The sequence below is a fragment of the Bufo bufo genome, chromosome 1 (assembly GCF_905171765.1).
Source record: "Bufo bufo chromosome 1, aBufBuf1.1, whole genome shotgun sequence".
NCBI classification, from domain to species: domain Eukaryota; kingdom Metazoa; phylum Chordata; class Amphibia; order Anura; family Bufonidae; genus Bufo; species Bufo bufo.
The window spans coordinates 768,276,482-768,290,448 of NC_053389.1; the positions used below are offsets into that span (position 1 = coordinate 768,276,482).

Consider the following 13,967-nt stretch of genomic DNA (forward strand, 5'->3'; position numbering starts at 1 on the left):
TACTACTACCCCTACACAGTTCTAGTTCCCTCCAGCGTCTTCAGAGTAAGCTACTTCATTTTATTTGGCAGAGTATATGTCACCATGTTTGTAAAGGTACTTGGTTTTACTGGTATCAGTGCTCTCAGAACATGAAACTTTGGTGAGTGAGTCCTTGGGTTGTAGATATCCAGATATCTCTTTCTGTCATGGGGACTTATGCATATCCTTATTTAATTTTTTGGGGCTCCTGGAGTGGTGGTGTGCGGCCATCCCCTTCATTCTGCATGTCCCCCCACCCCCTCCCCTTTCCTTCCTCCGTCCCCTTTGTGCCTTGTGTCTCCTACAGGTGGTCATTGTCTTTGTGATTGTTAGCTTTAGATGTTTCTTTTTGTTAAGGTACCTTTTACACGAGCCGATTATCGTGTAAATTATCATTAAATCGAGCGGCGTAAAAGCACTGAACGACGGACAACCTATAATCGGTAGATTTCTCATTGGTTCGATTGTTTGTGTGGGCACAAAAATCATCATTGGACATTAAAGATGTCAACAGGAATCGTTCACTGCACGCACGATTACAGACCATTACACCATGGGTGTGTTTAACCCCTTAAGGACTCAGCCCTATTTTACCTTAAGGACCAGGCCATTTTTTGCAAATCTGACCAGTGTCCCTTTAAGTGCTGATAACTTTAAAACGCTTTGACTTATCCAGGCCAATCTGAGACTGTTTTTTCGTCACATATTGTACTTCATGACACTGGTAAAATAAAGTTAAAAAAAATCATTTTTATTTATAAAAAAATACCAAATTTATAAAAAATTTGTAAAAAATTGCAAATTTCTAAGTTTCAATTTCTCTACTTCTATAATACATAGTAATACCTCCAAAAATAGTTATTACTTTACATTCCCCATATGTCTACTTCATGTTTGGATCATTTTGGAAATTATATTTTATTTTTTGGGGATGTTACAAGGCTTAGAAGTTTAGAAGCAAATCTTGAAATTTTTCAGAAATTTTCAAAAACCCAATTTTTAGGGACCAGTTCAGGTCTGAAGTCACTTTGCGAGGCTTACATAATAGAAACCACCCAGAAATGACCTCATTCTATAAACTACACCCCTCAAGGTATTCAAAACTGATTTTGCAAACTTTGTTAACCCTTTAGGTGTTCCACACCTGGAAGGCAGGTTTTGCTGGACTGTTTTTTTTTTTACACCATGTCCCATTTGAAGCCCCCCTGATGCACCCCTAGAGTAGAAACTCCATAAAAGTGACCCCATCTAAGAAACTACACCCCTCAAGGTATTCAAAACTGATTTTACAAATGTCGTTAACCCTTTAGGTGTTCCATAAGAGTTATTGGCAAATGGAGATGACATTTCAGAATTTCAATTTTTTGGCAGATTTTCCATTTTAATCCATTTTTCCTAGTAACAAAGCAAGGGTTAACAGCCAAACGAAACTCAATATTTATGGCCCTAATTCTTTAGTTTACAGAAACACCCCATATGTGGTTGTAAACAGCTGTACGGGCACACGGCAGGGCGCAGAAGGAAAGGAATGCCATACGGTTTTTGGAAGGCAGATTTTGCTGGACTGTTTTTTTTGACACCATGTCCCATTTGAAGCCCCCCTGATGCACCCCTAGAGTAGAAACTCCAAAAAAGTGGCCCCATTTTAGAAACTACAGGATAGGGTGGCAGTATTGTTGGTACTAGTTTAGGGTACATATGATTTTTGGTTGCTCTATATTACACTGTTTTGGCACAAATTTTATTTTTTGTTATTTACAACATTCATCTGACAGGTTAGATCATGTGATATTTTTATAGACCAGGTTGTCACGAATGCGGCGATACCTAATATGTATACTTTTTTTTTATTTAAGTTTTATTTTTATTTTTTATGTAAGTTTTACACAATGATTTCATTTTTGAAGCAAAAAAAATCATGTTTTAGTGTTTCCATAGTCTGAAACTTTCAGAGACCCAAAAGTCCTTTTAAGGACTATTGTGTATGGCAGCAGCAATATATATTTTTAGCGCAATCTGCACTAAATTGATTAAACTTTAAAGACCCAAAAGTCCTTTTAAGGACTATTTTGTGTGGCTGCAGCAATATCTATTTTTAGCGCAAACTGCGCTAAATAGCGTGCAATAGTTAGGCTGCTGCAGACAGCGACATTAGCTGCGCCACATTTCCTGTGTAAAGTGTGCGCATCCCAAAAAAATATCTGTGACATCTAGCGTACTTTTTCCGTAGACGGTGTCCGCTGCGGACAGTGACATTAGCTGTGCCATATCTCCAGTGTAAAGTGTGCGCAGAAAAAATGTATCTGTGACATACAGTGTACTTTTTCAATAGACGGTGTCCGCTTCTGACAGTGACATTACCAGTGCCACATCTGCAGTGTCAACTGAAAATGCTGACAGGTTGACTTTTATAAAAATGAACAATGACCATGACTTCTCGACTCCACCAAAGGAAAGCTGATGAACATAAAGGCACTTTAAACGTTTTGTTTATAATGTACTGAATACAATGTTTTCCCATGTACCCCTTCCACCACAAAAAAGGGTATATGGTTGAATCTTCCTTTTCTCATCCTCCTCTTTCATCATATCAACATGCTTATTCGTCGCATATAATGCCCTTGCATATAATGTTTCACAGGGTCAGCTCACCTGCAGGCCTTTACCTATAGCCTTTTAGAGGGTCAGCTCACCAGCAGGCCCTCATCTACAATCTTTTACAGGGTCAGCTTACCTGCAAGCCCTCGCATATAATGTCTTGCAGGCTTAGTTCACCTGCAGGCCCCTTACCTACAATCTTTTAGAGGGTCAGCTCAACAGCTGGGCCTCACCTACAATCTTTTAGAGGGTCAGCTCACCTGCAGGCCCTTGCATATAATGTTTTAGAGGGTCGGCTCACCAGCAAGCACTCACTTACAATATTTTAAATGGTCAGCTCACCAGCAGGCCCTCACCTACAATCTTTTAGAGGGTCAGCTCACCAGCAGGCCCTTGCTCCTAATGTTTTAGATGGTTAGCTCAGCAGCAGGCCCTCACCTACAATATTTTAGAGGGTCAGCTCACCTGCAGGCCCTCGTATATAATGTTTTACAGGGTCAGGTCACCTGCAGGCCCACACCTACAATCTTTTAGAGGGTTATCTCACCAGCAGGCCCTCACCTACAATCTTTTAGAGGGTCAGCTCAACAGCAGGCCCTCACATACAATATTTTAGAGGGTCAGCTCACCTGTAGGCCCTCACATACAATCTTTTAGAGGGTCAGCTCACCTGCAGGCCCTCACCTACAATATTTTAAAGGGTCAGATCCCCTGCAGGCCCTCGCACATAATGTTTTAGAGGGTCAGCTTACCTGCAGACCCTTGCATATAATGTTTTAGAGGGTCCGCTCACTAGCTGGCCCTCACCTACAATATTTTAGAGGGTCAGCTCACCAGCAGGCCCTCACCTACAATCCTTTAGAGGGTCAGCTCACCTGCAGGCCCTCACATATAATGTTTTACAGGGTCAGCTCACTTGCAGGCCCTCGCATATAATGTTTTACAGGATCAGCTCCCCTGCAGGCCCTCGCATATAATGTTTTACAGGCTCAGCTCACCTACAGGCTCTCGCATATGTTTTACAGGGTCAGCTCACCTACAGGCCCTCGCATATGTTTTACAGGGTCAGCTCACCCGCAGGCCCTCACCTACAACCTTTTAGAGGGTCAGCTCACCTGCAGGCACTTGCAAATAATGTTTTACAGGGTCAGCTCACCAGCAAGCCCTCACCTACAATATTTTAGAGGGTCAGCTCACCAGCAGGCCCTCGCCCATAATGTTTTCGATGGTCAAATCAGCAGCAGACACTTGCCCCTAATGTTTTAGAGGGTCACCAGCAGGCCCTTGCTCCTAATGTTTTTGAGGGTCACCGGCAGGCCATGAATCATAATTTTCAAGGGTGTGTATGATGCCCTCTTTTATTTGTAATAAAGGGTGTATTGGAGTGACGGTTCCTTGTAATTTTTGGCAGCCCTTTCAGTTAGTGCATAGGTTTTATGAGTGTAGGACTCCTACACTCATAATTTAGAGGGTCAGCTCACTACCTGAACTATTGTACCACAATGTGAATGAGGCCCTCCATTATGTGATATACAGGTTGTATCGGTGCCTCTTCCTTGTAATTTATGGCAGCACTTGCCCTTTATATACAAGTAAATATACAGGAAAGAATGTTTCCTAACAATTTTTCATCTAAAATTGATTTTATCTTTGGTTTTGTGCGTATTATTGTCAGTCTGTAAAAGTGGCGTATTACTCAGACAACATCGTTCCCAGCAGCGACCTGGGAGTCCAAGATGCATACACACATCTGGCTCATGCTGTTCCCGAACCATTTCGGTGGCGTTTCCATCAATTTCTGACCTTTTCCTATGAACCAGACACCTTCCCCTCTTCAGAGCAGGGGGTGCCTGGTTTAATGCTCTGGTTCTCCCATTGACTTCCATTGTGCTCGGGTGCTCGGTAGAGCACCCGAGCAGTTCGACCCATGCTTGCTAATGGCGACCCATACCATGACAACTGTCACCATGTCTCCACACTACTTGATGGCAGTAGACGCTCTCTAGCCCTCCTGTGAACTCTGATGCGCCCATCATTAATACCAAAGCAGGACCTGCCTTCATTATTGAATACTATTGTTTGATTCATCAGAGTTATACAATTCTCAGAGTTCTCTTTATGTAGGGAGGTGTACATCCAGTCCATTTTGAATGTGAGAGTTTATCTAATAAAAGAGTAAGATTTGGTGGGGAAGTTTTCAGCCAGCTATTTTTCACAATAAAAACACTGGTGGAGATTTATTAAAACTAGTGTGAAGGAAAACTGGCTTAGTTGCCCTTGGTTGCAATGGGAAACTAAGCCAGTTTTCCTTTACACCAGTTTTGATGAACCTCCCCCACTGTTTTTACAAGGCATATTCTGAGACCTGTAACACTTAAATTTTTCAATCAACAGAGTAGTTTGAGGGCTTTTTTTTTACCAGAACGACCTATAGTTTTCATAGTTACCATTCATTTTGTCGTACGTATAACTTTTTGATGACTTTTTATTCAGGTTTTTTTTGGGGGGGGGGATAAAAACAGATATTCTGGAATTCTTTTGTACTTTTCATAGTGTTCACTGTGCAGTACAACTGATATGATAAGTTTGCTCTGTGGGTTGATAAGATCATAGAGATTATTATGGAGATTCTTATAGTTTCTTTTTAGGTATCACCAATTTACCAACATTTTTTGTTTTGCCATATTCTAAGAGACATAGGGGGACATTTATCAAATCAGATATGTCAGTTTGGTGCCTTTAAAAGCCTCAAGTCAGGCTGTTTTCTGCGACATTTGGTAAATTTTTGAGACATTTAGTGATCCTCACCACTTTTCACAGTGGTCTATGTTTAATAGGTAAAAGTGAGATTATGGCACATTTACTATTTGCGACTTTTACAGCTGGAGCCTGATAGTACATTACAGTGGGCACAACTGCTGTGGCCGCTCCATCCTCATGACGTAACTGTACATGAAGGTGTGGCACGTTAGGCGTAGGATGGGGTTAACCATAGAATTTACTTCAAAATTCTCAGATTTCTTTTGTGTTGATTTTAGAATCTATAAATGATTTATAACTTTGTTTTCACATTTTGTGTGCAGATGTCCAACCATTCAATGAACCTTATTTGATGTGAAGACAACCAGTAATTTGATATAGGCACCTAGAAATGAATCTGAAGGATAACCTGACCTATGAGTTTCACCTGACAGCATTTTCCAATTCGACCGAAAATCACATATTACTTTTCTTTATTTTTTTAATGATCTACTTGACTGGAGTGTTGGGAAACACCATTATCATTACCTCTGTGATTATCGATACCCATCTACATACCCCCATGTACATTCTCCTTTGCAACTTATCATCAGTAGACCTAATATTCAACTCATCCACCATCCCAAAACTTATGGACATTTTACTCTCTGGGAAGGACTCAATATCCTTTGTACAATGCTTCATTCAACTATTCTTTTACATGTTTGCGGCTAGCACAGAAGACATGTTGTTGTCTTTGATGGCCTATGACCGATATGTGGCTGTCTGTAAACCCTTACATTACCACATGATCATGCATAAGAAGAAGTATATCCTTTTCTTACTGGGCATTTGGATATCAGGATGTGCCAACTCTTTATTTCTGACCTTCTCAATCTACCATTTGGATCTATGTCCTTCTAATAAGATACAACATTTCTTCTGTGATATTAAGGCTTTGGCGAAGATAACTTGTAGTCATACCCAATTTTACATCCTACTATACCTTGAAAGTGTGATTCTTGGACTCTTTCCATTTTTGCTCAGCTTAACATCCTATATTAAGATCATTCTTATCATCCTAAGCATCAGGTCTGCCAGTGGTAGATGGAAGGCATTCTCCACATGCACATCCCACCTGGTTGTGTTAATCCTTTTCTATGGTGTGGCCTTATGTATGTATGTGAAGCCTCCTTCAGGACACTATGAGAAGCAAGACTTGGTGTTTTCCATAATGTACACCGCAGTAACTCCAATGTTAAATCCATTAATTTACACTCTAAGAAATAAAGAGGTGAAGACAGCACTATCAAGGATCTTTAAAATAAACAAGAAAAACCTTGCTTAAAGATAATTTTCCCCTAAAACTATATTAAAGGGGTTGTCTCAGTTCGCCAAATGGCATTTATCAAGTAGACTAAGTTAATACAAGGCACTTACTAATGTATTGTGATTGTCCATATTACCACCTTTGTGTGTATGACTGGGCCACATCTCCAGTGTAAAGTGTGCGTGTCCAAAAAATATCTGTGACATCCAGTGTACTTTTTCCGTAGTCTGTGTCCGCTGCGGACAGTGACATTAGCTGCGCCACATCTCCAGTGTAATGTGTGCGCTGAAAAAAATGTATCTGTGACACACAGTGTACTTTTTCAATAAACGGTGTCCGCTTCTGACAGTGACATTACCAGTGCCACATCTCCAGTGTAAAGTGTGCGCAGAAAAAATGTATCTGTGACTGGTGGCATTATAACATATAAGCGTATCCGCCTGTCAACTGAAAATGCTGACAGGTTGACTCTTATAAAAATGAACAAGGCTTGGATTGACCATGACTTCTCAACTCCACCAGAGGAAAGCTGATGAACATAAAGGCACTTTAAATGTTTTGTTTATAATGTACTGAATACACTGTTTTCCCATGTACCCCTTCCACCACAACAAAGGGTATATGGTTGAATCTTCCTTTTCTCATCCTCCTCCTCCTCTTCCATCATATCAACATGCTTATTCGTCGCATATAATGTTTTACAGGGTCAGCTCACCTGCAGACCCTCGCATATAATGTTTTACAGGGTCATCTCACCTGCAGGCCCTCAGCTACAATCTTTTACAGGGTCAGCTCACCAGCAGGCCCTCGCATATAATGTTTTACAGGGTCAGCTCACCTGCAGGCCCTCGCATATAATGTTTTACAGCAGGGGTGGCCAACCTTACAGACATAAAGAGCCAGAAAAAAAAAATCGTATTACTGCCAGGAGCCACAAGCTATCAGTTTACACAAATATGCGTGCACACGACAGTATTACTGCAATTGATTTATCAAACATTTAAAAGTGCATTTAAACTACCTTTCCTACCTGTAGTGTAACATAGTAACATAGTACATAAGGCTGAAAAAAGACAATTGTCCATCCAGTTTGGCCTGTCATCCTGCAAGTTGATCCAGAGGAAAGCAAAAAAAAAACTGTGAGGTAGAAGCCAATTTTCCCCACTTTAGGGGAATAAAAAATTCCTTCCCGACTCCAATCAGGCAATCAGAATAACTCCCTGGATCAACGACCCCTCTCTAGTAGCTATAGCCTGTAATATTATTACACTCCAGAAATACATCCAGGCCCCTCCTGAACTATTTTAGTGAACTCACCATCACCACCTCCTCAGGCAGAGAGTTCCATAGTCTCACTGCTCTTACCGTAAAGAATCCTCTTCTATGTTTGTGTACAAACCTTCTTTCCTCCAGACGCAGAGGATGTCCCCTCGTCACAGTCACAGTCCTGGGGATAAATAGATGATGGGATAGATCTGTGTACTGACCCCTGATATACAGGGTGGGCCATTTAGATGGATACACCTTAATAAAATGGGAATGGTTGGAGATATTAACTTCCTGTTTGTGGCACATTAGTATATGTGAGGGGGGGGGGGAAACTTTTCAAGATGGGTGGTGACCATGGCGGCCATTTTGAAGTTGGTCATTTTGAATCCAACTTTTGTTTTTTCAATAGGAAGAGGGTCATGTGACACATCAAACTTATTGGGAATTTCACAAGAAAAACAATGGTGTGCTTGGTTTTAACGTAACTTTATTCTTTCATGAGTTATTTACAAGTTTCTGACCACTTATAAAATGTGTTCAATGTGATGCCCATTGTGTTGGATTGTCAATGCAACCCTCTTCTCCCACTCTTCACACACTGATAGCAACACCGCAGGTGAAATGCTAGCACAGGCTTCCAGTATCTGTAGTTTCAGGTGCTGCACATCTCGTATCTTCACAGCATAGACAATTGCCTTCAGATGACCCCAAAGATAAAAGTCTAAGGGGGTCAGATCGGGAGACCTTGGGGGCCATTCAACTGTCCCACGATGACCAATCCACTTTCCAGGAAACTGTTCATCTAGGAATGCTCGGACCTGACACCCATAATGTGGTGGTGAACCATCTTGCTGGAAAAACTCAGGGAACGTGCCAGCTTCAGTGCATAAAGAGGGAAACACATCATCATGTAGCAATTTCGCATATCCAGTGGCCTTGAGGTTTCCATTGATGAAGAATGGCCCCACTATCTTTGTACCCCATATACCACACCATACCATACATTTTTTTGTTCCAACAGTCTTGGAGGGATCTATCCAATGTGGGTTAGTGTCAGACCAATAGCGGTGGTTTTGTTTGTTAACTTCACCATTCACATAAAAGTTTGCCTCATCACTGAACAAAATCTTCCTCGTAAACTGAGGGTCCTGTTCCAATTTTTGTTTTGCCCATTCTGCAAATTCAGTGTGCCGATCTGGGTCATCATCGTTGAGATGCTGCAGTAGCTGGAGTTTGTAAGGGTGCCATTTGTGCGTAGCTAATATCCGCCGAAGGGATGTTCGACTAATGCCACTCTCCAGTGACATGCGGCGAGTGCTACGCTTTGGGTTCTTGCTGAATGAAGCTAGGACAGCCACTGATGTTTCTTCATTAGAGACAGATTTCATGCGTCCACATTTTGGCAAATCCAACACTGAACCAGTTTCACGAAACTTAGCAAGCAGTTTGCTAACTGTAGCATGGGAGATGGGTGGTCTCGTAGGGTGTCTTGCATTGAAATCTGCTGCAATGACCCGGTTACTGCGTTCACCAGACATCAACACAATTTCTATCCGCTCCTCACGTGTTAACCTCGGCGACATGTCAATGGCTGTAAACAAAGAGAAACTTGCAAATAACTCATGAAAGAATAAAGTTACGTTAAAATTAAGCACACCATTGTTTTTCGTGTGAAATTCCCAATAAGTTTGATGTGTCACATGACCCTCTTCCTATTGAAAAAACAAAAGTTGGATTCAAAATGACCGCCATGGTCACCACCCATCTTGAAAAGTTTCCCCCCTCACATATACTAATGTGCCACAAACAGGAAGTTAATATCACCAACCATTCCCATTTTATTAAGGTGTATCCATATAAATGGCCCACCCTGTATTTATACATAGTAATTAGATCTCCCCTCAGTCGTCTTTTTTCTAAAGTGAATAACCCTAATTTTGATAATCTTTCAGGGTACTGTAGTTGCCCCATTCCAGTTATTACTTTAGTTGTCCTCCTCTGGACCCTCTCCAGCTCTGCTATGTCTGCCTTGTTCACAGGAGCCCAGAACTGTACACAGTACTCCATGTGCGGTCGGACCAGTGATCTGTAAAGTGGTAGGACTATGTTCTCATCATGGGCATCTATGCCCCTTTTGATGCAACCCATTATCTTATTGGCCTTGGCAGCAGCTGCCTGACACTGGTTTTTGCAGCTTAGTTTTCTGTTTATTAAAATTCCTAGATCCTTTTCCATGTCGGACAGCTTTAGTGAGACTTCTGGCAATCTTTGTTTTTTACAATGTGTTTCAAGATTTCTCAGATGACACCCTTATGCTCAGATGACCGCCCCATGCTCAGATGACCACCCCATGCTCAGATGACCGCCCCATGCACAGATGACACGCTTATGCTCAGATGACCGCCCCATGCTCAGATTACCGCCTTATGCTCAGATGACGGCCCCATGCTCAGATGACCGCCCTATGCTCAGATGACCGCCCCATGCTCAGATGACAGCCCCATGCTCAGATGACGCCCCATGCACAGATGACACCCTTATGCTCAGATTACACCCTTATGCTCAGATTACACCCTTATGCTCAGATGACCGCCCTATGCTCAGAATACCGCCTCATGCTCAGATGACCGCCCTATGCTCAGCAGACTGCCCTATGCTCAGATGACACCCCATGACCCCATGCTCAGGTGACGCCCCATGCCCAGGTGACTCCCGCAACCCCATTCTGAGATCATGTGTGGGGAGGTGATTTGACATAGGTTAACTGCCACAGATCTCAGCTACCTCTCATAGAGGTCGGGTGCGGGCTATATTATTCTGCAGCCACCACCCGTCTCCTGTATATGAATAAATGAGTCAGTTAACTTCATTGGTCACAGTGGCCACAGCCCCTCCCCTCCTCTTCCCCTCTGCATTCTCATTGGTGGCAGCGGCAGCAGCACAGGCAGGAGGGGGGGGACTGCTTTCTTCTTATTCTCCCCTGTGCTGCTAATATTTCGATACCTGCAATATCCCTGGCCCATCCCCTACAAGCCGCATATGTAGAGGAGAGTGAAGGTGCGAGGAGCCGCGGGTTGGCCATCCCTGTTTTATAGGGTCAGCTCGCCTGCAGACCCTCGCATATAATGTTTCACAGGGTCAGCTCACCTGCAGGCCCTCACCTACAACCTTTTAGAGGATCAGCTCAGCTGCAGGCCCTCACCTACATTCTTTTACAGTGTCAGCTCACCAGCAGGTCATCAAATATAATGTTTTACAAGGTCAGCTCACCTGAAGGCCCTCACCTACAACCTTTTAGAGGATCGGCTCACAGGGCAGGCCCTCACCTACAATCTTTAAAAGGGTCAGCTCACCTGCAGGCCCTCGCATATAATGTTTTACAGGGTCAGCTCACCTGCAGGCCCTCGCATATAATGTTTTACAGGGTCAGCTCACCTGCAGGCCCTCAGCTACAACCTTTTAGAGGGTCAGCTCACATGCAGGCTCTCACAATCTTTTACAGGGTCAGCTCACCTGCAGGCCCTCGCATATAATATTTTACAGGGTCAGCTCACCAGCAGGCCTGAACCTAAAATCTTTTACAGGGTCAGCTCACCTGCAGGCCCTCACATATAATGTTTTACAGGGTCAGCTCACCTGCAACCTTTTAGAGGGTAAGCTCACCAGCAGGCCCTCACCTACAATATTTTACAGGGTCAGCTCAACAGCAGGCCCTCACCTACAATCTTTCAGAGGGTCAGCTCACCAGCATGCCCTCACCTACAATCTTTTACAGGGTCAGCTCAACAGTAGGCCCTCACCTACAATCTTTTAGAGGGTCAGCTCACCAGCAGGCTCTCACCTACAACCTTTTAGAGGGTCATCTCACCTGCAGGCCTTCGCATATAATGTTTTACAGGGTGAGCTCACCTGCAGGCCCTCACCTACAATCTTTTAGAGGGTCAGCTCCCCAGCAGTCCCTCCCCTACAATCTTTTAGAGGGTCAGCTCACCAGCAGGCCCCCACTTACAATATTTTAGAGGGTGAGCTCACCTGCAGGCCTTCACCTACAATATTTTAGAGGGTCACTGAAGAGAAATGTGACTCCATCTTGTTTCTTCTACATACTTAAAGAATTGTTATAACATCTCACCCACGCACTGTTTCAAGTTCCCCCGCTGTGACTTAGGTTCGCTTATCTGTCCCAGGACAGATTCTGGGAATCTCCCAAAACTAGTACAAACTGTTCTTGCCTTATTCAGGGTCATTTGGCACAACTGCGTACATTCTTATATGTGACTGATTAAAACCTATTCTTTTTGCTTACTGCACGTACACATACCATATAAGGCAATTATGGCAAGAGAAAAATGGGGAAAGGCGCTCATAGGGTGGTAGGCAACGATAGTTCGGTTTGACGAAATGGATGGAGTATGCTCACCTTTTGGTGTTGTGCGTGTGTGAGCACAACGTCCGTGAGGGGAGATACACAGAGAGAAGGGGGTCGGTGCTGCCAGTACACGTTCGGTCCCTTTGGATGGAGTTGCCAAAACTCCTAGGGACTGTGAAAGAAGTAGTGAGTGGTTTGTGTGCTGGCACACGGTAGGGTACTTCTTTGGCACACAGAAAATGACCAATTCGGGAGCTTTTGGTGTAATAGCTGTTTATTGTGCAATGGACAACGTGTTTCGCCTTACACAGCAACACACACCAGAGGAGGCTCCCAGCCATCTGGCCAGTCTTGCTGCTGACGCCCCCAAGACTTGAGAAAGGAGTTATAAACTCCGAAACGCGTTGTCCATTGCACAATAAACAGCTATTACACCAAAAGCTCCCGAATTGAGGTCGTTTTCTGTGCGCCAAAGAAGTACCCTACCGTGTGCCAGCACACAAACCACTCACTACATACCATATAAGGATGTTCCGGTAGTATGTGTATGAGCAACAATGTTTATCTTTTATGATTGGTTTAACGCTGTTGTTATGCAAACTTTTCTACTGCCTATATAAGGCCAAACGATAGCATAATAAAGTTAGAGTATTTCTCAGTGATACCTGTGTGTGTCATGTTATTGCCAACTGAGAAATATCTCTCCTGACGTCAGTGACATCAAACTAAGGTGGTCGTAGAGGTCCAGAAAGGTCCAAATCCTTTCAGGCTGGTGGCTCGTCCGGGATAGAGAAGGCCATCCTCGTGTCCGGTAAGAGAGACATCCCTTTTGTCCACTGCCCGGTCCAAGGGCACTGGCCACATCTCTACCCGCAAGTTTTTTTTTTTATTATGTATCCGGGATACATTGTTAAGCCTTAAAAATAGACTCAGGGAGTTTATAATAAGTACTTGGAGTACTTTCATGAATGAGGCCGGCACTTGGAGTGCCACGCACGGCATAGAATCTCAGGGAGATCTATCCGTAAGTTGTTTTGTGTCAGGGACACACCATAGGATCTCAGGGAGATCTAGCCGTAAGTTGTTTTGTGTCAGGGACACACCATAGGATCTCAGGGAGATATATTTACTTTATCTAACTTTCGACAGAGATTTTTTAGTACCAGGGGTACATGTAAGAGAACAGTCTCGGGGAGACCTGACTTACCTTGGTTTGACGCATACCTATATTTAGAGTATAAGATACATAGAGTGTTAAGATTCATCTGTTTGTGTGAGAGCTTTTGTTCTGGTGGTAAGTGTAAGAACATATCTCACTGTAATATTATCACTCTGTCATTTGGTGAATTTTCTTACTGTGGGTGGAGGAAAATCTAAGTGTGAGTTTCCCCCTCCAACATAGGGACTGCAGACTGCAAATAGTGACAGCCTAGTTCTCCTTCCCAGTCTCATGCTGACTGTAAAGCAGAGTGTTTCCTCATGGACCTCAGACAAAATACAAGACTTTGAGAAACACTTATATGAGAAGGAGGCAGCGGGATGCTTTGAGATCAGGAAGATACAGACCCCCACACATAGTTACAAAAGTTCAGGAGCCAACACCGTGAGTAAACAGAGACAGCCGAGACATTTCTCAGTTGC

General features: G+C 43.2%; 1 protein-coding gene across 1 annotated transcript; it reads left to right on the forward strand.

The window, feature by feature from the left end:
• Window positions 1–5,770: 5,770 nt before the first annotated feature.
• On the forward strand, window positions 5,771–6,706 carry LOC120987385 (olfactory receptor 5V1-like). Its single transcript, XM_040415892.1, has one exon. The coding sequence runs from the start codon at window positions 5,771–5,773 to the stop codon at window positions 6,704–6,706; it is 936 nt and encodes a 311-aa protein (XP_040271826.1).
• The last annotated feature ends 7,261 nt before the right edge of the window (window positions 6,707–13,967 follow it).